Raw genomic sequence first — 23,825 nt, 5'->3', positions numbered from 1 at the left:
ACACCTTCGCTTCACGCTTTTGGATTCGCGCGGTAATTGGGGCTCATTGACGGACACTTGGCAAACGAAATGTCGACTCCGAGCCTTTTTGTGGGTATATTTTTTCGGAAACAAATCCCATCCCGATATTAAGACGGTGGAAAACGGACTTTCCTCATCCAGTTCCTAGCTCGGCGGGTCCCCAAATATGACGAGAGGTTGGTATACCAGACTGCCTGAGGTGCGGTACACCTGCGGCAAGAGAAAACCGCCGAGATATGTTCGCATGGGAAAGGATTTGGCGAGAACAGACAGAAGACAAATATTGGCTCGAAACGGTTCCCCGAGGTTTTCATCCCTCGTCGCCGCGTGTTCTTCGGAGAATAGGGAGAGTGGTTCCGGGATGATCTGATGCTAAGACGGCTCGTGGGATCCTCCGGTTCCTCGGGTATTCACGAGGGAAGAAGGTGTAAGTGACGAGCCCGAGAGACACCTTGACTGTATCTTCCTTTTCCCCGTGCACGTATGATATTATAGATAAACCTCCCGAGCCCCGCGTCGGAACGTAGCGCAGCTTTAAGAATCGGATAAACTGTTTGAGAAGTGGTTTTCTGAAGAACCTTTGGCCCCTCCGCAGGAGAAACCCATCTCTCGGCGCAGTTTAGGCCTCGTATATAATTCACCGGGAAAACTACAATGGCACCGCGTCACTTCGACCGCGCGATGTGGTATCGAAGAAATTCCACATGCCACGCACGCCGGCTTTCCGGCCCGTAAGAGCAAACCGGAGTTCGGAAAATAATAAATTTCTACGATTTTCGACGTCAGGACCCGCGCGGGCTTCCCATCAGCAGTCAAAAGGCACGCTAGGAAAGGGTGAGGAGGGAAATGAGGTACGAGGAAGTGAGAGGGGGGAAAAGCTGGTGCAGGAAACAGGACTCGGAGGTGTTGCGAATGGGAAAAAATGAAAATAAAATGAAAACGCAACGTATAAGACGGATGAAATAAAAAAAATAAATAAAAATACAACAACAACAACAACAACAAAACAACGATTATACACGAACAGGTGCGATAATGCGAAACGGGATTAGACCAGGCAAGTCCCAAACGAGAGGGATCAAGCGGGCGCGAGATGGATTCCACCCCTGTGACCCCCCCCCCGTCTTCCTCTTCAACGAAACGGCTGAAGTGGATACGAAGTGGTAGAAAAGTGGTGAGAGCTGAAACGAAGTGAGCAGACCTCTTAGAGCGCGAAGGCGAAAACCCGGGAAAATAGCGAGGACCGTGAAAGTCTCCAGCTGATATACCCCTCGGACCCGACTTGGAACGACCTCCGACGTATATCTGTATCCTGATGTACACCTACCACGACCCTGGGATTCGGATTTTTCCGCGACTCAGATCTTCCCGAGATCCCGGATGCGCGTCACCCGTTGCCTCCGTGATCCGCGCCGTCACAACCGCCGTATTGATAAAAATATGAATTCAAACACACCGAAGAACCGGAGCCAAAATCTCTGACAATGTTTTTGCTTTGTGGGCAAGGTTCCGTTTGCCTCGATTGTGCGATCGGCGCGAGAAAATTCACGGACTGGTACACTTCGTCGATTCACTGATTGACTGGTTGGTATTGTTTCATTCTACTGATAATACATTGGTATTCGCGAAGTCGATCACTTGGCCGTTCGATGTGTCAAAGAATCAGTTTTTCATGATCGCGACGTATTCGTAAATATGCTCTGGTGCACCGCTGTACGAAGAATTTTATTAAACTGTTTGCAGATATTCCGAGCCAAGGCAAAACTTAGTTCCAACGAACCTTCAGATTTAATTCAGTGATTGTTAATCTTAAATTGTGAAATTATAAATTATTTCCGTACGTCAAATTACGACGAAGCTTGTGTTATTGTTACACGATCGAGGGTGGAGCACGGAAAAAACTCATTCCTAATATATGTATACCTATATAAGATATATGATCTATACGAGTACAGCACTTATTTGTCAGTTGATGGTACTTTCTTTTGGAATTATCGTACACTTGGATGAAAAAAAATATAGAATTCAAAGTCAAATTTCTTTGCTGAGACTGCTACAAGAAATAATTGAAAAATCAATCATCTTGTATGCACTTTTAGACACTATTCACTGTGTACAATAATTAGAGGTATCTCTTTACGACGTCTTACGCGCTCCGACCCTAAAATACAGAAACTATAACCCTCGCGCTCCTGAAAATCGGTTTGCCTAAGCAGGCGTAGTTTTACGAGCGAATCCAAATTCGGCACTTGTACAGTCTCTCGAAGGAGGCAATTTCTTCAGAAATCCTGTATATTACAACTGTTATATATGTACTTATATAGGATAGGTATATACGTATATACACATTCCGAGAGCTTGCAGGGTGTGTGGAGACTTCGAATTCGATGCTGCGGGGGGTTGCGAAGCAGAGAGAGAGGCGCGGGATTCTGATTTGGAATCCCTTGTTACAGCGGCTTACAATCTTCAGCCAGCCCGACCACCCGGGCCCGAATTCGCCAACCCGTAGTCAGCCGTACCTCCGGTTCTATCGTTTCTCTGTTCAGTGGCTCGTACCCTCCACCAAAAATTCGAAGACACTTCGATAAGCCGCGGGGGATACGTGGATACGCTCGGCCTCTTTCGTTCCTGGAGGTGGCGGCGCCGAACGAACGATTTCGACGCTCTCGAATTTCAAAGTTCAACTCTAAATCTCGCTAACTGTACGGCGCTTCTACAAACGACACAGTTTCGTTTTACCCTGCATGCACCTGAGCCGACAATATGAGTAATGCTGCCAGCAATTATCGGTTATACCGGAAAATAATGAGAATTGAAAACAAATTAACAAACTACCACGTTTTTTTAGCACTAGAGACAAGAAAATACAGCCGTACGGTAGTAAGAGAATCTGTATTCGGATGACACAATGTTTGGCAAAAGTATATTTTAGTTTTGATTACAGATAAATTTGTTGAATTTAGCAACCAGTCCGAAAACGTCCGAAAGTTAACCGTGTCAAAAAGTATTTCATTAAACTTTTCTTTGTTCCAATGTCAACCTCTAAACTTACGTACATGCATTATTTGACAAGATTGAATAACTACATTGAGTTACAAGAACCGTAACCACCATTTGGATCGTCGAGTCTTGTCGTCATTGCCTACCGAGAAACACAATTTTACCGGAGAACAGTTAACGCTACGTGACCGGATCTGTAAGTTCAATTAACAATTAAAAGTCCTGTAATTCCACGCAGGTTTTCTAACCAACGGATATAAAGAGGTACTAAAAATTCAGAGCCGCGTGCAGCCGGTTTGCGTTACCAACCAATATCAGAGGACGAAAGAATTTACTCTACTTACCTGGATTTATGGATCACGGTAGTTTACGGCAGATCGTGCCACGCTCAAGGAGGGAACAGGATGTGTCGATAACGTTCCTTCCTCGATAGCAACGATGCTTTTTGACTGCGATTAATCTCTTATACGAAATAATGTCAAGTGTTTTTCTCTGTACGATCATCGATACCCGTATCACGCTAGCAGCGTGTACGAGTGATGCGAAGGCTTTGGCGTGTAAGTACCTGCTGCAAAGTAAAAGGGACGAGAAAAAGCTCAGTGAAATGTTTTTTCGCAAGCAAAATTATTTTCGTTCTCTTTTTCGGTTGAAAAAAAAAAATAAAAAAAAAAAGAAATGCCCTTCGAATTTTTCCTCGCGTCTTTTTCGTCTTTTTCCCAACCGGTAACTAAATGAGAACTCTGAATGCTACCGTACTACCGCAGTGGTTTGTTTCCTCCCTTTTCCTCGCACTCATCCCCGTCCATATACCCCCTTGGCCCTCTTTTCTGTTGAGTGAAGCGCACCGAAGAGCGTATACACACATACCTCGAATATGGAAACGCGAACTCTTTGTTGTATTTTCATTTATCGTCGAGATGTAACGTATTTTCAGTCAAAATATAACGCGATGTTATACAATTTCACTTGCGAATCTAGATTGTGTTGTTGCGTGCCAATTTCACACCGTTCACAAAACTCTGCGCATATCGTTTGCCTTCGTAAATACAGGCCGAAGAACTTTCAAGGCTTCGATTTCAGAAATTGTGTGTAGAAATGTAAAAAAAAAAAGTTTTTTTAAACGAAGAAATCCTGTCGCGTGTATATTTAGCCATTATTTCTAACTGTAATGAATATAATAATTTTATGAATCGTTTGATTCGCCAACGTAGTAAAAAGAAGCTTCACGTGCATAAATAAGTAAATGCGAAAATCGATCATTGAGTCATACATATACAATACAACATATACAATCGCATAATTTTTATGCATTCTCCTCTCATCGGGGCGATGAGTGACGTTTTCCGTAGATCCGTACGACACCTCGCGACGCTGCTCCATCAACGTTATTTATGCAGTACACCTTAAATTGTATTGCCTCGGATAACGTGCGCGCTTTTGTTCGAAATTTAAAAGCTTTTCGCGCTCTGAATAGAGCTATGCCTGAAATATGACAGATCGCGGCGTCAGCCTCGCCAACTTCGTTGTGCAGTGCGGCACGGAACGGAGGCAAGGGTGGATTTTCCGCGGATCGAGGGATGGAGGAAGCTCGACCGCTTGATGCTGCACGCGTGTTAGTATCCAACGTGGCTAGGTACCAACGTAGTTCGCAGGTTCGCCCGTTCGTTCAGGCACTCTCTCGCCGCTTCCATTGTCTGCAGCCTGATTTCCGATAAACGCTTCTACAACCTGCCACCTACCCTAAGCATTCAATTTTTCAACCTGCACATAAACACCCGGAAGTAATAGTAGCCTCAATAGCTGGCTGCAGTCTTCATTATCGTTATTATAGTACGCACAAATAACAAAGCTGGGGACAAAGTTCCGTACAATTTTTTGAAACAATATGTCAACAATAAAAACACCAAATTTTCTCCCCACGAAGAGGTAGACTCGACGATTCATGCGATATATAACACTCGTGAATAAAATTTATACCGAACAAGTTTATACAAATTATCTTGTAAGTAATTCGGACTTTCATAACCACGGAATTAAAATTCAGATTAATGCGAAAATGAATACACAAGATGCACTTCATCAAACTTGATTTTATTTAAATTATAAATTTTTTCAAAGTAACAGTACTAAACCATGCTAGACAGCCGGTGTACATTTCGGCCAGAAGTACATTGCGTGTTATAGCTATGTGTGATATACCTAAGTATATATGCCTACATGTATGGTACCACTAGATTAAACTCAACTTTACGCTAGACCCATACGTTGTATAGTTTGAGAAACTGCCCGGTGCCGGTTTTGCACTTCATTTTTTCATCCGCTGAAATTTTTGCGCCACTCGCATTAACTCGAGAGCCAAACTTCATGAATAAGCCCGTGTGAAACTGACGTAATATATATTTGTAATTATTTCGTGGAGTTATAAAATTGCTATTTGAGTTTGAGTGAGAGAATACTATTTATTTATACAGTGTTTCAACTACACTTAAGAGCCACGTTTGAAAAGAGAAACGACAACGAATTTGCTCTAAAAATTCTGAAACAGGCGAAGGGATTTTCAGTATTCCTTAATAAGAAATTATCGAGTCAACGACTGTGGGGAAAAATTCCTCTGCAGTGTTATCATTTGTGTTTCGGGAAAAAAATTAATGACTTCCGATTTCACCTGAATTTCACGTAAATACAAGAAGCGAAAATCCTGACTAGCGTATCCCGCTTTTTACCTAATTGCACTTCAAAGGATTCGCAAACGGCTTTAAGAAGATAATCCAAAATTTTGTCGATACACCAAACCTTCGTAAAGAGTCCCGTTTAGGGTGTGAATAGTCGAATACCGAAGTAAACATTACTTATTTAGGGTTGATTAAATGCTTTCAGGTTGCCTGGATAAAGTCGGACTCGAGGGCGATTTTGGCCATTCACACGCACATGGTGGCCCATAATCCACGGCTCTCAGTAACCCACAATGGCCACAACACGTGGAAACTCCACGTGGCTAATGTCCAGCGAAACGACTCTGGAACTTACATGTGTCAAGTCAATACTGACCCGATGCGTAGCCAGGTAAGTTGGTGTAATACATCGCGCTTAGCGAGACGTACATGTTTGATTAAATCCAATCTACATCCGTGCTGTAACCGCGAATTATCGAGAAACACATCGCTGTTTAGTCAAGCGTATAACGTGAGTGACGTTTATCGTGATTAAGGCGAAAATCGGTGTCGGAAAATTGGTTTCATCGAATTTCGCGTCGTTCGTGACAATTTCTTACCGCGCTGTATCCTCCTCGTCATACTTTTGCTTTGCATGCGTGATTCGGTCATCCGGTAAAAAATCAAATAAATGTGTCGAAAAACACGACACATGTTATTTTTCGGGCTTCCATATACTCGGTAAATGTTTTTTTAATTTATTAATTTGAAGCTCTTACGTTGAACGTGATGAGAGACGCTGGGATAAAATATCCTGACGGCAAAAACTTTCGTCTGTATTTTCATTGCTACAAGGTTTTCCAACCCTACCAAAACAGAGCCTTAAGAATTATCAGTCGAAATATTAGTCGCTGTGTTTAAATTTAGACCGAACTAGCAGAGTGAAACTCTTTTTAAAATATCCAGCCACGCGGAAGCTGGTTTCTAATTTTTCGTCAACCGCATGGTGAGTTGCACACGCGGTGAGACAAGGAAGAAGAGCAAGCAGCGCAGCTGTCAAGAGCAATGTTAATCCGCGGTCCATTTTGCGGTTGTAAAAGAGCCGCACCAAGCCCGAATAGCGGAAAGGAGTAAAAGCCCGATATTAACGTGACTTAACATCCCCCGTACAATATTCGACGGACAGACAAGCAGCCGGGCTACATCCCAGAGATTTCGGTGAACATGGACACCCAGCTCGCGCACCCTTCTATCATCAAATAACACCCCGCATGCAAGTACGCGCAATGCGAAGACGGTGCGCAGCGCAATATCCAAAGTATAATTAAGGTACGTGCGTACAACGTATAAATGATGGAATAACGAGATGGAATTTGAAAACAGATGGGGTACATGGAGGTCGTGATTCCGCCCGATATAATGGACCTCGACGACTCGACGGACGGCCTAACTACCGAGGAGGGAGGCAGCGTGCGACTCAGGTGCCGAGCTACCGGAACTCCGACACCGGATGTCACCTGGCGTCGAGAGGACGGTCGCAACATCGTATTGCGCAACGAGCACGGCATCAAGCGGGGTAAGGAACGACATTTCGTTTTAATCGACTCGAGTCCTGATTACTAATTAGCGAGGGTCGAGAGCCGGAAGGGTCCGATCCCTAGGGACGAAACGCCCTTTTTCGACCTACGCGTCTTACAATTGGCTCAACTTTCGTCTACCGGTTGTGAAAAGAGCGAATTGTAGGTGTAGAGATTTTAAACATCGGCAAAGTGAACTGGGTTTGTTTCAAAATTTATCTTCCTCCACGGAAATTTATTGTTGGTACGTTTTTTACACACGTCCGAAGAAATGGATGTAACCTGTGGAATAACTGGAAATTAGAGTAAATTCTATGTGTGGAGATTTAAGAAAATCAGCAAAGTGAACTGGGTTTGTTTTCTTGTTTTTATTCATTTGTTTAAAATTTATATTCTTCCATGGAAATTTATCGTATGTACGTTTTTTGCACACATCTAAAGGAATGATTTTACCCAGCGGTATGGACTGGAACATTCACCACCCTTCAGGTTTCATCTGGTAGCGCGCTGTTTAGGATTTTTCTGAGGAGAGCCGAAAAAGTGTACAACGAACTTTGACGCTCTCCTTAGCGCGGGTTATACCATAAGCTGGAGCAATCTATCCGAGAGAGCAACCAGCCTTTTTGACTATGAGTGATCGATGTTTACTTTACATACGGCTCACGCCTCTCCAGATCCTGCTATATCTATCCTTCTTTCTCTTTTCCTTCACCTTCGCTCTTCCGTGTTTCATATACGGTATGCAATATTCATTGTGTACTCTTCGAATCACGGGGGTGAATATATATACATATCCATATATATATATATATGTATGTTCTAATATTTTACGAAGGGATAGAAGTGCTGCACACGTTATTATGTATAACCTGGAGATGCATCATTTGATTTTTTGAAGGGTGTCGACGGCGTGGAGAAACCTATTTAATAAATTGAATCGCGAAGTTGGCGAAACGTGCATCGGAATACCGTCATTAACACGGTAAGATTGAACATTTCCTAACTCAGCTGTGCCACGCGTGCCTACCTACGTGAGAAATCGATTCACACGTCGACCTCCTGCATCATAAATACCCTTTTTCACCGATCGGCATGCAAAACCGTCCTATAAGCGATTCGGCGGTATCACCCCAAAAGATCTCTTTATCGTACTTGCGTATTTATAGCCCCCGTTCCCCTTTCTGGGTAAGTTATCATTCCGTAAACTCATCGTCGATGAACAGCGTGTATGAAAGTAAGAATATTTCGAACGGATAGCCGTAGCTAAAAATCTATCCTCATACATCCCCTGCGGCAAAAAATTCTCTCATTCTGATCAGGACCAAATGAACGGGGGTTTCTGTTCCAGCGGTAAAAAGCACCGAGGGTGAGCAACTGCACCTAATCGGCATATTGCGGCAGGAGATGGGCTCGTACCTTTGCATCGCTTCGAACGGTGTACCGCCTTCGGTCAGCAAACGATATTCGGTACGCGTGCACTGTAAGTACGTCATTTCGATTAATTCGTCCCTCAAAGCGAAACCTCAACTCTTTTTCACCTATTTTTCCAGTCCGACCGCTGATCAAAGTCGCTAGTCAGCTCGTAGCCGCCCCGGCAAACAGCGACGTGGTCATTCAATGCTACGTCGAAGCTTCTCCGAAAGCCATGAACTCCTGGTACAAGGATACAGGTATGATCATATTTCGCTGCTTTTCATACCGAAATGCTTCAGGTACGTATCTACTCTGGGATTGAACTCCGAGGAGCGTAATATTATTCTCGATTTCCTCTAGGCAAGGGCTATCGAGTGGATTTTTATTGCTACGATGCAAGGGAATAGAAAAAAAAAATACGACGAAAAACAAAACTTTCATTGTATTTTCCACCGTCCGCTGGGAAAAGTTGTTTCTGCATTACTCCTCGAAACGCGTTCGTGGATCTTGGCGGCATAACTCGTTCGCAAACGATCGTTCCTCCAATAACCAATAACCGAACTGCAGGGAACTAGGAAACTATTTTTCTTCGAACCATCAAATGCAATTTCCGCAGAACAGACGTTATTTCACGTACATAGCATATAAACCGGAAACTGAAACAGTTTACTCATTGTTAGCCGATAGCGTTCCGGAGCTAGTACTAGAGTCCCGTCTATTCGTATCCTTTAATCAAGCTGCCAGATATATTAATTGAACAAACTTTCCTCCAGCATCACTCCAGTAATAAATCGCAATGATCTGTTTTTTCAGGTGAAAAAATCCTCTCAAGTAGCAAGTACCTCATGTCGGAGGTGGCGACCAGCGATTACTCCTATCAGCTTAATATGACCGTTCGAAGGCTCGAGAAATCAGACTTTGGAAGCTACGAGTGCTCCTCGGAAAACGCCTTTGGCAAAGCTGACGGCGCTGTGCGGCTCCAAGGTTTCCGACTCGATCATTTATTACAATTTACATTAGCGCACGTGGCATTCCCCCTGAGAACTCCTCGCTGCCGCTTGCTCAGAGAAATATGTCACTTCCTGTTATGTTCAACTACGTATATATATATATACATATATATATATATATATATAGACATTAGATAGAAACAATTCGACGTACCGCAAACATGATCACTGCTGAGTGTTGGAGTGAGCGGCAGTGCCTCCGAGATGGTATACGGACGTTTCCCCCGAGGATATTGAAGAGAAAACTTGACCCTCGCAGAGTATTGCGTCTGTATAACTTATCTGTCCATAGAAAATTCTCGGAAAGTTCATCACAGTCGGTTAGGTTCGTCGGAAACTGAAATTTCAACGTACTGTACAAGTACAGTTTTTCTATGTTATAGTACTTTGACCCCCGGAGATTATCCAGATATATTTGTTTTCGGTATGAGTTTTTTCTCCACTTATTTGACCACACTCGATTCGTAAAACAAGAAGCACATGCAGACGATCAGATCAGAGATGTCTTTTCCGTTAATTTATTCATTGCGGAGTGTTTCCTCGCGATAAGAATTATACACAACGATATAGAAAATAGTCTGCGTGACTTCGGGAGTAAAAGTCAATATCCGTTTGTTCTTTGGGGATGAAAGCGTTGTAACACGGATTGTAACGAAAAACTCGGAATTTCTACTGCGAACCAGGATGAAATCGAAATTTCAATATCCACGCAAAGTTGTAGTTTCAGTTTCCCAGTAACCATAAACCCTTTCAGAGCTGCACATTGTGACGAAGACGACGCTCCCGTCGGTCCGGGATTCCGAGCCGAGTAACAAGTCCCGAAAAAAATCGCCAACGTTGAAATTGAACAAGAAGATACGACCCAGATTGTCGGCCGAAGCTGGTGTCGAGGACCTGGACGAGTCATCGATGGACTTCGAAAAAGGTGGAGAAACGCATCCGACGGTTATTTCCTCCAAGTCTGGCCGCGGCGACGATGCTCGAGGGGTCCCAAGGCCCCCGATTGGTCCCCCTCAGGCCCCAGCTCCTGCGCCTGCGCACTCGCCGCCGACGGAGGTGGCGCTGTTTAACGAGGGTTCTGCGGCGCGACGCAACTGTCGGTTCGAAGCCCTGACGATGACGGTAATCGCCGTCGCGCTCATACCCCGCCTAATTTACTAGATGCAAGGGGGGGATCTATACCCCCGTCGAATTATTGCTCGCGTGTAGGATCGTGAAATTCAGCGAATAACGCGCGTCGTATCGCCGGTAATTACATCAGCCGTCGTGATTATTCACGTGGTTCGAACGGCCCGCGCAAACTTGAACACTGTATAATTGCCGAACCTTGGATATACTGTACAAAGTTTGTTCGATCCAGCGACTATTCAATATCGGGGTTCCTGGCAGCCTGTATTATAGCAGAACATCAGAAATTTCTCATTTTAATGAACAATATGCTCAACGGCGGGAACTTTGCCTATTTTAAAAAACTGAGTTTACGTTCTACGTCAAAGTCATGATCGCGTAACAAGCTAATGTCAAATCATTCTCAGAAAAAAATTCCATCACGACAACGGAGCATTTTAACATGGAAATATATCCCGCTAGTGATAGAGATTAATATTTGTTCCGGATATAATTTTGAATGTGTAAAGAACACTCTATCTTGTTGTTCAAAATTCATATCGTGTCGTGAACTCAGTTTTTGCGCAGAAGCATTTTTCGACCCGAAAGCTGCGTGGAGCCTCTTCAGCTTTCCTGTGCAGAAATAGGATTCACACACGCATACACATAGCGGATAAATGAACGTAAGTATCAAAGAAAAAAAATTTATCTTACGTGCTGCGTTATTCGAATGACAATAATATGTAGTTAATATTATTCGTATGCTTTCACTTAAAGTATTCGAATCTGACATAGAGTTTCATATTTCACCTGAAGTAAATGTTCCATTTTATGGAATCTTAATCTAATTAAATAAACAATAATTATAATTATGATCATAATGAAAGAACCATCTGAATGAATATAGCACATATATATCTGTATCATATAATAATATAATATAGTATAGTATATTAAATCTTATGTACAAATTTCAAAGAGTGATATAGTCGGTGCCGTTGAAACGACGAGGAAGCATCAAAATTTTGATTCTCTATAACCAATACCAAGGAATTAATATTTTTTATTCATCGTTGTGTGATACATAATCACCTGCAGCGAAGTAAATTCAGATGTATAGATGTTTCGTTGTACGGGCAGCGATATTAGAGACGATTTGTAAGGTTATCCGTACGATTATAAATGCCAAGTTTAAATTTAGCCTGCTCTCCCGCCGATGAATCAATTTCAGGGATTATGATTTTTCGATGTTGTTTTATGTTGCGCGTAATTCGTACATTCCATAAAATTCCAGTACGAGTAGCAAAAATACATTTTTGATTAAATTTTACGAAACCGATTTCATTGAAACGGTTTTCTTACAGCTTGGGCGTTATTGCTAAAATACAATACACAACTCAATGTTTAAATCAAGAAATGAAGGATGTCGGACCGGTTCAACACTTTTAACCAGTCGAATTGTTGCATTTTGTTGAGACAATCCGCGGCTTGGATGAGATCTGCTGATCAGGCACGTTGAAATATTTCACTTAGTGTCCGGGGATCCATGATTAAATTTGAATTAGTAGTTTAATAATTATTGGTAAAATTGACGGTAATTTTATAATGGGAAATCTGAAAATAAGGAAACAAAATTTAATTAGCTTGTGAACAAATTGTTGTATAGACTGAATATTATACATATATTTCTATGATATATATTATTGTAAAATATAATGTGCATATATACACAACTATGAATCACATAATGCCAATGCTGTTACGTGAACGGCCAGCAAATAATTAAATCTTTATTGAATATTGTTGTCCGAATAATAATAATAATAATAATAATAGAGAGAACTGAAATTTCACAAAGATTTCGACGCCTGAAATTAATTGCTACTCAAGGCTCTGGGTTGTAAATTTAAAAATGAATTATTGAGTAAACCAGCAGAATCATAATGCCCTGTCCTCTTATATCGTAATCTAGTATAATGTAAAAACATGTGACAATAAAACATTTCTTACTGTACGTCGTTTGCACGATATATAGTCGTAATATAAATTCGCCGTATACTCCCAGAAATACAATGCATTCGTAAAATGATACCGTACCCATGCGAAAAGTTGAGTTCAAAAATCCGAATCGACAATGGTTTATTTGCGAAATACCTACGCATCTGCAGCATAAACGTCAAACAAACCCCAATGTCTTACAAGCGATTTAACGTTTAATGTGGCAAACATAAAAAATACAAAGAAGTAAATTTTCTTAAAGCTCAAGGGGAATGTTAATGCCTCCATAAATTGAATCCCTGGTACATCGCGATCACAAGGAAAATGATAATGTCGCATCAAGAACTCGTATCTCTTTTCAAGGAAAAAAAAACTCCGGTGCAATCTACGCAGCTTAGTCGAAGGAAAACAATAAAATTTCGTTTGAATCAAAACCGCGTCGGTAATTATACGCGAATTTCGTCAAGGTCGCATAACAAGGATCTTGAAATGTCGGAAACAGACTTCCGCAACGCTGCAACTTGTCAATTACGTAAAACTTATTTTGATCCTCCATTAGCAATATGGTCGGTGCTGATTACGACGGAAAGAAGCATTCCGACGTTTGGCCGTTATCGACATCAGCAGGAAACGACCCACTTGCTGGTCTTTGCGGTCTTCGAGCTTCTACGAATCCGGAGTCGGAATACCCGGTTCAGTACGGGACCGAGTCCCATTGTAACAGTATCTATTTACTCTCTGGATTTAGTGCATAGTGACAAGACTGTTGATCATTTGGCAATGATGTCACGATTCTGCGCTACTTTCTTGGCGATCGTAGCCTTCGCGTGCTACGTCGAACTCGTTTCCGGTGAAAAATGGGCGAAATACTGGATCGATAAAAACAAAGCATATCCATATTTCGGGAGCTATGGTGTTTCAAAATTTTCGTACCTCGATAAAGCACCTTCTAAATTGCGTTCAATCACGTATTACAAGTGTAACTTACCGAATATCGAAGGGTGAGTACATCGAGTACATCATACGCACACACACACGATATTGACTGATTTAATTCCAACTTCCCGGAGTCACGTTTCATCGAGTCAATCAAACAGAACCGCGAAGAATCGCTGACTCACTCTTATTAATAATATATGTTTGATAAACTATTGGGAAAAATTAAGTATCAGAGGTAATCGGTACATATTCAGAGGTGATGGAAATTTGTAAAATCAGGACATCAGGCATGAAATGAATTCTCGTTTGTAAGATCCGGAAAAATATATACAATTACGAAAACAAGAGCTTTTAGATTGTACAAGATTTTTTTACCAAGACTAATAACAGCTTGACTATGACTGATTCAAACTTTTCCATACTGTGACAGTAAATTGGAATTACCGCTATTTGCAGAAACGTCTTTTATCGCTTCCGAAATACTTTGGAAAATTTGGACATTCACGAGTCAAATGTCGAGACTATAAGTTCAGACGCATTTTACAAGCTGATACACTTGAGGAACTTGACTCTCTGGGGAAATAAATTGCAGAGGGTTTTCCAAGCTTGGTTTGAGGATCTGGATGAATTGAGAACATTGGATCTATCCTTCAATCAAATTTCTTTGATCGATGAAGAAGCTTTCACGAAAATGCCCAAATTAGAAAATCTCTATATTGAGCATAATCTATTGGTTGTCTTGAATCCGGCCGTATTTACGTACTTGAGAAATCTAAAGACAATACGGCTCGGAAGAAATCCGTGGGACTGGTGGTGAGATTAAACATTCTACCTTGAAACCTCAATTTTGGAAATGTATAGGCTCACGCATTTGGCGTAAATATTTGATATGTTCTCGTTTTTCGTTTCAAGGTTCCGCACGCAAATCATGCGGCAGCTGGACGACCAGCGTGTCTCCTATTCAAACGACTGGGAAGATTTTAAATGGATAAGCCACGTTATCTGGACTTGTATAGAAAAAGATCAAGCGAAAAATGACGACGATACGATACTCGATTGCGCATCAGCTTATCTGCTTTCAGAAACGTCAAAGATTTCTAACACCGATCAAAAATACTGCAGCCAAGAAGCGAGAAATCTTTACAACTGTGAAAAAAATCACGACGAAAAGAGAAACGTGTCGATGACGCCAAAAGTTGTAGTGCGAAAAGTTTTCCAAGCATTTATTGGCGCGGTTAACAAAATGCTGTATCCAGACGCAGAGTTAACTTATCGTGGAGGTATAGCAGCTCCAGAAACTAGGGGGGAAGAAATTGCAATCTTCGGAGATTGACTACACGCAGTAACTGGCCTGCCCTCTTTGGTATGATAATATGCTAGGAATTTCGTATACGTGGCTCACAAGGTTCCAAAATCATAAAGTAATTACAAATGCGAATTACCTATACTTGTTTTATTCATTATGATTCTTTTTCTTTTGTCGGAAGGTTCTGCAGTCGATGATTTTAACATAAACTTCCATTTTATAATCGCATAACAAGTTTTTGTATATCTACTCGCAGTGTCTTTTTTTTTTTATTAATAAACATTTCCCACTTTAATTACAAATAAATTTCTAGCTTCAGTTTTAATGCATAAATTCATCGTACTTTTTTCACAGCGGTACACCGGTATGAAAAATAAATAAGATCCGATATTTATTCCTGCTATCAATTTCATTTGGTTCTGAAATAGTACCTACGAAGGGAGACGTACAAATGTACAAATTACGTTGTTCTTTGTTAATTGGACAGTGTTGTGTACGTGATACATAAATGTCAGACTGGGGGGCTACCAATAATGGTCCACCGATTTATAGCCGGAAACAGATTGGAATCGTCTCCACAGGAGAAGGATGTGGGCGTCGGTGATTTCCGGGTGTCTAATCGTGATTCAGTGCCTATGTTTGAATCGAATTGACAAAACCGTTTTCTCTTAAAGCAAAGGCTTTTCATTCCCTGCCCATCTCTACTGTTAATTTTAGCAATCATCGCTTAAATGGGGTAGTTTTTCCGACTCGAAACAGTGAATTCCATGTCACATGCCGTTTCAATTAAGCTCTGAATGATACCGTGCATCGTCAATTTTTGAACCATGAAAATAGCTCCAGTTCACTTCGTTTGCTGATCTTTCACACTTCACGTTCGCTGAGTTTCCGATTGCTGGTCTGAAAATTATTGCGAAGATGTCGTGCGCTGACTGTAGTAAAAAATCAGGTACAATAGTGCCATGCGTATTGCGTTGAGTATTTTATCACTCTATTTCCGCTCATAATCAACCTGATGAAGTTTGACCGACTAGGCCGTTGTTATCTCCACCATAGATTTTACAAACATGGAGTGAATATGCTGACGTTTTCCTTCAATCCAATCCAGGTCCCAGTTTATACTCTCTCTAATCTCCATGTATGTAAGCTCTGTGATCTTTACAGGTTCTATCTTGGAACAAGTCTAAAGTTTATACTCTGTTAAAATCCCTAGTCAGGTCGGCATTGTTTCAAATATTGATTTTAAGCTCGTACATTAGCTTGCGGTCAGTACGATGGTGTGACGATACGAATGATGGATGGGAGAAGGATTCGACTCGCGGATGTCTCTTTTTCCGACACCGTCGACACGTTGAAGCGCAGAATTTTCACGACATTGCAAAGTTCTTGCAGAAATTTGGGGTTCGAAAGGGGCGAGGCGTGGCCGCCTGAAAGACAGAAGCTATGGGCGTACGGATGTTATTTGGAGAACGGCCGTACACTTTCGGATTATCACCTAAATTCCGGAGATAGAATTCATCTGACGTTGCGTATCGACGAATAACTGTTCGCAGATATGATGTACAAAGCAAAGATTCATAATCCGGCAGATCGAAAACATTAAAAATTGGAACGTTGCAAATTTTGGCAAGCGTTATATTTGTTTTTACTGCTATTTTCTACGGAAGAGATTCGTGGACGGGTAATCAAAAATTAGCGCGTAATAATTAGAAAACAATTTATGTAATGGATGTTTTATTTTTTCTATCTAATATTTTCGTATTTTTTTGTTTTTACATCATTATATATTGCGAGAAATAAATTAAAAATATAACAAGACATGAAGTCATTATCATCATGCTATATTCATTTCGATATTCGTTACTTCTTTAATTTATTACGTTAAATACTATAGATTATAAATATAAAACTTTTGACACGTGTTAAAAAGAAATATATATATATATATTTATTTATATATCGCCTACCCATAACCCTCGATTTTGCAATGGAGCTTCTATTTTTCCCTCGCAAAATCTATTCGAACAGGGAAAAAGTAACATCTCCATAATTTTAATAAAGATGCAAGAATGTGTTAGTTGGGATGAGATAAAAGGACTTTGAACATCAACGAACACGGTAGGGGAAAAAAAGATCCCGCTGCTATAACGCGATAATCTCTTTTATGCATTTTGTATAGAAAACGCATAGGTATAAAATTTCATTATCTATTTTCAGATATACCCTCTATCCCTATCTATTTCGTTACACTCATCATTATACATTGAGTGTTTCAAAAAAACCGACTATTTTTTTTTTCGAAGAACATTGAAAAATCTTCCGAGTGTCCCTCAAAAATGACCTCGGTAAAATATGAGCTCTTAATATTGATATTTAGAGGTGGCGATTCTCAATTTTCTATTTCCCATTTAAATAACATGGAAAAAATTTTTTTAAAATTTTGAATTTTATTGCTCATCATTATGCTCATTGATCATGCTGATCAAATAATTTGAAAATTTTGTTAAATATTGTCGTTTTAATACATTCTTATGGATCAAATTTCTTTAGGGTCATGTACGCTTCCAACTCACTAATCATAAATTTCAGTCTATTGTAGTCTATTGTAATGTTAATGTAGCGTATACATTCGTGTAAGTAAAAATATTTACACAAAAATAAGAAACTGTCGACTTTGAGCACTGGTTTATCAAGTTTCATAGTGCATTGTGTCTTATTTTCAGGTAAATACGGTATACGTTGAATAAGGCGAATATACGTTTTTTGTTTACCAAATATTAGTCTATAAAATTTTACACATATATATATTTATGTCTTCTCTTTTCATCTGATGCTGCAATTGTACATGGACGTTTAATTCTCAATACTAATCTTTACACGATCATCATGCAATTTAATATTTTCATATGGCAACACTAAGTGGCACTGGACGGATTAAAATCATCCCAAAAATTGGGACTGCTCCATTCCGTGGAATGTGGCAGTTGAAGAGAACAAAAAAAAATGTACTTATATGTAAAAATGACACTGGATCGAGTGATGACACGCAAATGATGCTAAAGATCAACTCGAAAAGCCAGGGTTGGTGTGCTCAATGACACAGCGTCGACAATAGCGTTTAACAGCACGATATCCAAGACAAGTGACTTTTGGACAATCTCCAATATTCAATTGCCGCAAGCCACGGACATAATAGGCAAGAGCTTCAAGGCCATCATCAGTTATGCGTTCACAGCCCCGTAAAGAAAGCTTTTTCAAGTTTGGACAACCTGTTGATAGAGCCTCCAGGGTTGCATCACCAATGTCACACTTCCCGAGGTCAAAGGCACGCATGCGAGGGCAGCCCTTGGCCAATGCGAGGACAGCAGTATCGCTGAGTGCTTCGCATCCTCTGGCATTTAGGTATCTCAACTTGTAGCAATGTCGTGCGACAACTAGGATTCCAGCATCCGAAACACGATCACATTTGCCAACGGAAAGGTACCTCAAAGACGGACCCAAACGCGCAGCTAATTCTCGCACACCAAAATCTGTTACTCTTCCACAATCTGATACGGAAAGTTGACGCAAAGTTCCGCAGTATGAAGTCACAGCAACAAGGCTGGCATCGGTTATTCGTGCACAACGTCGTAAATAAAGACAAGAGAGATGGGGCATGCGAGAAAGGGTGAGAGCAAGACCAGCATCGTCCACGCCGTGGCAATCACTCATATCCAACGATTGGAGCTGCAGAGCACTGCGGTGAGTATAGGCTCTTGTGACAAAGGCACATCCGGTTAAGTCTAGCTCTCTTAAATGCATACAATTGTCCAGTATTGCTGCAACAATGTCATCATTCACATGTCTCAGGTGACGCAAGGCCAGAGTCGTCAGTCTTGGCAAAGGAAGAGCCGCTAGGACTCCAGGATGTCCGCTGGCTCCGTCCAGGATGAGACGATGGATTCTGGAATGGTGGCCATGATATGCTATTGCATTCATAGCTGTAGTCACACACTGCGTATGGTCCATCTCTATGTCGTGCCATAGGGAGGGATGCCATGCAACTTCTCGCAGTCGATGGCATGTTTGAGCTACTGTACATCGTTCCTTGGTTGTAAGCCAGTCAAAAATCTTCAATAACAATTCTTCGTCCAATTGGCACAGAGTCTTTTGCTGCTGATGCTGGTGTTGATGTTTGATGGGAGCTGTGACGTTTGAAGTAGACGACGATGACCTGCAAGCACTATTGTCCAAGGTGTGGTAGCCCAAGTCACTCGTGTCTGGGCTTGGCCTGTACAGTGGCAACTTCTGCACCAGATATCCAACTCCACGATCGGAACCATTCTGTTCGCCAAAATTTGAGAGGAGTAGGGGGCACGATCCATCCATTCCATTCTCCACCCTGAAATCAGTAGCATCCGTGTGAAAGAAACAACAGAACTTGGTTTGGCTTATGAGGGTGAAGTGGTACATATGGTATTCATAGTATAGATTGATGAAACAGAAATAATGATAGTTTTTAAGGTGTTTCATACGATCTTTGTAGTACGGTAAGACAAGTGGCTCTCACTTACAAAATTGTCAATTTTTCCAAGTAATGCTTATTTGATCGGTAATGTTTATCATATTGTGACGATTTGGCGGTCCTTTGCTTTCATAACATGACTGGTAACGATTGTGACTCTAACATTAGCTTTGGAGTGTGGAGAAGCACACGCATTTTTCAAGTACTTCTTTAATAACGTTTCAAGGAATTTTAGTAATTCAGTACCTTCAAGAACGGGTAAACAGCGCTGACAGGTGGTTTACCATTCGGGATTTAATCCTAAGCGGAAGTTAGTTAATGATAAGTTTACAGCATGGTCAATAATTACCTCGTTTACGACAAAGTAACAATATCGAGTAGTGGGATCTTCACGAGCAGGGAAAGGCGGCGGAGGATAACAACGAATATTGTCGACCAGCTACACGGCCCTCCATTTTACGTTCCAATTCATAGTACACGGTTCAACTACACGGATCCTTTTCCGCGGTGATCCTTTGTCCTTCCTTTCACTTTGGTGCGGTTGGCCATCCACCGTACTTTTAACGTCTAATTGAAAGTACGTGTGAATAGCACTGAAGAGTATAAGCGGGCAAAAGTAATTGTCTTGAATCGTGACGACCGCCTGTTGGAAAATTAATCGTTAACCAAACGGTTTACTGTAGAAACTGGAACCTGGAAGGTGAAAATTACAAGTGGTTGACCGCCTGCGGCGTTGGCCATTTTTAAATGCAGCGTGTTAAGGTACGCTTTCACGAAAGCTGCATTCGACATTGCTGAATTGATCGAACAGTAACGTTTGTAAGATTTTCCCCTCTACGCGAAATTAATTTCGGAATGTACCGACGTTTTTTTTCCTGTAGAAGTGAAAGAAAATCAGAAAAGAGTTACTCTATTATTGACAAATTGCGTAACGTCACCTATGACGTCGCAGCTATGTCCAATACATTTTCACGGATAGTTATTCGCTGTCGCGGCGTCGTGCTGCTTGCAGCCTGTGAAAATCCAGCCATAGCTCGAGTTAGACGGAGACGTAGTACGGTCGGTTAGTTCTGGACATGTCGGAGGTGAAGTGGCGTCTCTTTCTACTGGCTACTGTGCATGCGTGAGATCGTCTAAGCAAAAATATTCTGTTACAATTCAGCAAAGGGAAAAGCGTGCGAAAGAGACACTAACCTTTGGTATACAAGCTTTTTGAAGGACTGTACCGGTGCAAAAGAAACAGCAGTTCACCTTCAAGGCATCTTTCTCCCTCCGGAAAACCAAGCGTATACATAACCATACAAGTGATTGTTCCAGTATTATTATATTTCAGTGAGAAAGAACTTCGGTTCAGTTACTTGACGTTTTGACGTGTTCTAAATCATTTATCGAACACTTGGCGATTGATATTACGTTATTAACGCGTGTGAAGTGACAAACTTACCTGCGAGGAGCCCTCAAAAGTGAACTAAATTTTCTACTTACGTTAATATGCTTACAATTGATTGAGATTGAGTTTGTATCTTGTAACCTGAAAATCTAAGAGATGTAAATATTGCTTTTCTACGTATTTACTACCCACAAAATCGGATATTGCTGCATGGTGAAACTCTGGGCCGGACACTGCGCAAAGGTAATGCATTATTTACTCATACGGTTATCTGTTTCTTTGCGGTGGAACACGATCAAAAATTTGTAAAACTGCCAGTGAGCTACATCAGTGCGCTTTTCACCCATTTGTTACAAAAATAACGTTTGAAAAAAGTTTTGTAACAAGCACTGTAAATTAACCAGTTGACATGTAAGTGCTGTTCAATTACATTGCTGACAAACGAATTATGTATATTGTTTTTTCAGCAAAATGACAACTCCATCGGCCAACGTTCCTGTATCTGTGATACTTAAAAATAAAAGCGAGTTTGAGGATGAGCCGAGAAAAAAGAGCAGGGAAGATTGGCGCAAAGCAAAAGAGCTAGAGGAGGCTCGGAAAGCAGGTACTGCGCCTGCAGCTGTTGACGAGGAAGGGAAAGATATAAATCCACACATTCCTCAATACATCAGCGCTACACCTTGGTATTTTGGTGCAGAGGTATTTTTTGTTGTCAATTTTTTTCCTCGGATAAACCAACCATCGCCATAATCCTTGATAAAAACGAAATAATCTATCCAATGTCACATTAACAGGGCCCAACACTCAAACATCAAAGACCTCAACCTGAGAAACAAAGACAGTTCAGCCACTTGGATGAATGGTACAAACGTGGTGTAGATACAAGCAAAGTAGCAGTAAAGTATAGAAAAGGAGCTTGCGAAAATTGCGGAGCTGTTACGCATAAGAAAAAAGATTGCATGGAAAGGCCTCGAAAAATTGGGGCTAAATTTACTAATGCTAATATTGCGCCAGATGAATTTGTCCAACCTGATTTATCTGTCGATTACGATGGTAAAAGAGATAGGTGAGAGTGATGAAAAGAGAAGTAATAATTGTCCATTACATTTACAAATAAGCTTTTTTTTATCACAAATATAACCCGTTTTGTTTTTTTAATTATCAAATTAGATGGGCAGGCTATGACCCAGCGGAACACAGAGCTATTGTTGAAGAATATCAAAAAATAGAAGATGCCAAGAGACAAATGCGTGCTGATAAATTAAATGCAGAAGAAAACGACGAGCAAGATTCGGACAAAGATGAAGACAAATACGTAGACGAGGTGGACATGCCTGGTACAAAAGTTGACTCAAAGCAACGAATTACTGTACGAAACTTGAGGATTAGAGAAGATACTGCTAAGTACTTGCGAAATTTGGATCCAAATTCAGCATATTATGATCCCAAGACGAGGTCTATGAGGGACAATCCTTACGCAGGGACGGATCAAGAGTGAGTTCTTTACCTAATGTAATTTTCCCTCATCCATTGATTTATTTAAAGTATTTTTCATCCATTGTACGTTCTGCGACAATACGAGATTTTATAAATCTTCTGTTCCTTTTTCTGCAGGGTTGCTTACCGAGGGGAAAATTTTGCACGTTTCTCTGGTGACACTCAGCAACATGCTGTTGCACAGCTGTTTGCATGGGATGCTCATGAACGCGGTGTTGATGTTCATCTTTTGGCCGAACCCACTAAGCTTGAATTACTCAAACAGGAATACGATAAAAAACGGGACGAACTTAAAGACGAGGCACGTGGTGGTGTGATTAAGAGATACGGAGGTGCGGAACATCTTCAGGCACCACCTGCCGCTTTGCTACTTGCTCAGACTGAAGACTATGTCGAATACTCGAGATATGGAAAGGTAATGAATTGAGTTTTACGACATGGCCATATCTGTTCAGTGCTGACAATTATTGTCGATAGTGCATTCGACTCATAGAAGTATTCAATATTCCAATCATTGATGTTTCTCCAGAGTTTGATCGACTTGACAATTTTTAAAAAAAATTTATCAACAGGTGATTAAAGGTCAAGAAAAGCAAGTGATACGTTCAAAATATGAAGAAGATGTTTTTCCAAACAATCACACATCGGTTTGGGGTTCCTACTGGGAAGGGGGCCATTGGGGATATAGGTGCTGTCATTCATTTGTTAAGAATTCCTATTGCACTGGTGATGCTGGAAAACAAGTTACAGATGTACCAACCCCGGGGCCTACCTTAATAGATGAACAGAACCAAAAAGTAAGAGAGACTGACATATTAGAGACCAAAGAGGAACAGATGGTAGTTGCACGAGATGCTGAACAAAACAGCGATTCCTCAGTCAATGACAAGGACTCAAGTGATTCTTCAAATGAGGAAGAGAATTGGAAATCAAAAACAGAACGTAAATCAAAATCCAAAAAGAAGAGTAAGAAACGAAAGCAAAAGGAAAAACGAAGGAATAAAAAGGCAAATAAAGATGAGGATAAATTGAAAGAAGCTTTAAGAAAAGAAGTTGAAAATCAAAAGGAAGCAGACAGACTGCTAAAAATGGATGAACGAAAACGGCCTTATAACAGCATGTTCGAAGTTAAAGAACCAACTGCAGAAGAAATTGAAGCTTTCCAGATGAAACGAAAACGTGACGAAGATCCTATGGCACATTTTCTGAATAAATAATCTTAATTTTTGATCCAGACAAATCGAATTCAATCTGAAAATTTTATTTGTCGATTAATGATCAGAAACTTCAAAATCTGTACAAAGAACCTCCGTTATTAATGTAAATCGTTTGTTTACCGAAACTTATCCCGTTGTTGTATTTATTAAAAAATAATATCTATTGACAATGTAACTTTGGCTGCAAATATTTAG

The 23,825-nt window shown here is 40.9% G+C and overlaps 4 protein-coding genes across 8 annotated transcripts in view; 3 read left to right on the top strand and 1 right to left on the bottom strand.

Moving 5' to 3' along the window:
- The window catches only part of LOC124222404 (lachesin-like), a 59,893-nt gene extending 47,100 nt beyond the window's left edge, over positions 1-12,793 (top strand). For 4 of the 5 annotated variants that reach the window (XM_046633322.2, XM_046633323.2, XM_046633321.2 and 1 more), the window contains exons 4-9: positions 5,899-6,084; positions 7,056-7,248; positions 8,598-8,729; positions 8,800-8,919; positions 9,476-9,646; positions 10,427-12,793. In XM_046633322.2, coding sequence (XP_046489278.1) covers positions 5,899-6,084; positions 7,056-7,248; positions 8,598-8,729; positions 8,800-8,919; positions 9,476-9,646; positions 10,427-10,833 — 1,209 coding nt within the window. In that variant the 3' untranslated portion in view covers positions 10,834-12,793. The remainder of the gene's footprint in view (positions 1-5,898; positions 6,085-7,055; positions 7,249-8,597; positions 8,730-8,799; positions 8,920-9,475; positions 9,647-10,426) is intronic. The other variant, XR_011177433.1, reaches the window with a different exon arrangement.
- A 674-nt stretch (positions 12,794-13,467) lies between these two features.
- On the top strand, positions 13,468-15,355 carry LOC124222423 (leucine-rich repeat transmembrane neuronal protein 3-like). The gene is made up of 3 exons (XM_046633356.1): positions 13,468-13,778; positions 14,173-14,529; positions 14,629-15,355. The coding sequence occupies exons 1-3, from the start codon at positions 13,558-13,560 to the stop codon at positions 15,047-15,049; spliced, it is 999 nt and encodes a 332-aa protein (XP_046489312.1). The 5' UTR covers positions 13,468-13,557; the 3' UTR covers positions 15,050-15,355.
- A 1,384-nt stretch (positions 15,356-16,739) lies between these two features.
- On the bottom strand, positions 16,740-20,322 carry Fbxl7 (F-box and leucine-rich repeat protein 7). Its single transcript, XM_046633355.2, has 2 exons — positions 19,876-20,322; positions 16,740-19,403 (listed from the first exon to the last, which is right to left on the bottom strand). Exon 2 carries the CDS (start codon positions 19,388-19,390, stop codon positions 18,086-18,088), a length of 1,305 nt encoding a protein of 434 aa, XP_046489311.1. The 5' UTR covers positions 19,391-19,403; positions 19,876-20,322; the 3' UTR covers positions 16,740-18,085.
- Positions 20,323-20,500: 178 nt separating this feature from the next.
- Positions 20,501-23,805, top strand: Slu7 (Pre-mRNA-splicing factor Slu7). The gene is made up of 6 exons (XM_046633354.2): positions 20,501-21,159; positions 21,384-21,615; positions 21,711-21,982; positions 22,087-22,410; positions 22,531-22,828; positions 22,986-23,805. Exons 2-6 carry the CDS (start codon positions 21,388-21,390, stop codon positions 23,628-23,630), a joined length of 1,767 nt encoding a protein of 588 aa, XP_046489310.1. The 5' UTR covers positions 20,501-21,159; positions 21,384-21,387; the 3' UTR covers positions 23,631-23,805.
- Positions 23,806-23,825: the final 20 nt, after the last annotated feature.

This window comes from Neodiprion pinetum, chromosome 6, assembly GCF_021155775.2.
Source record: "Neodiprion pinetum isolate iyNeoPine1 chromosome 6, iyNeoPine1.2, whole genome shotgun sequence".
Taxonomy (NCBI): Eukaryota; Metazoa; Arthropoda; class Insecta; order Hymenoptera; family Diprionidae; genus Neodiprion; species Neodiprion pinetum.
This window is presented reverse-complemented; position numbering and strand designations above follow the sequence as displayed.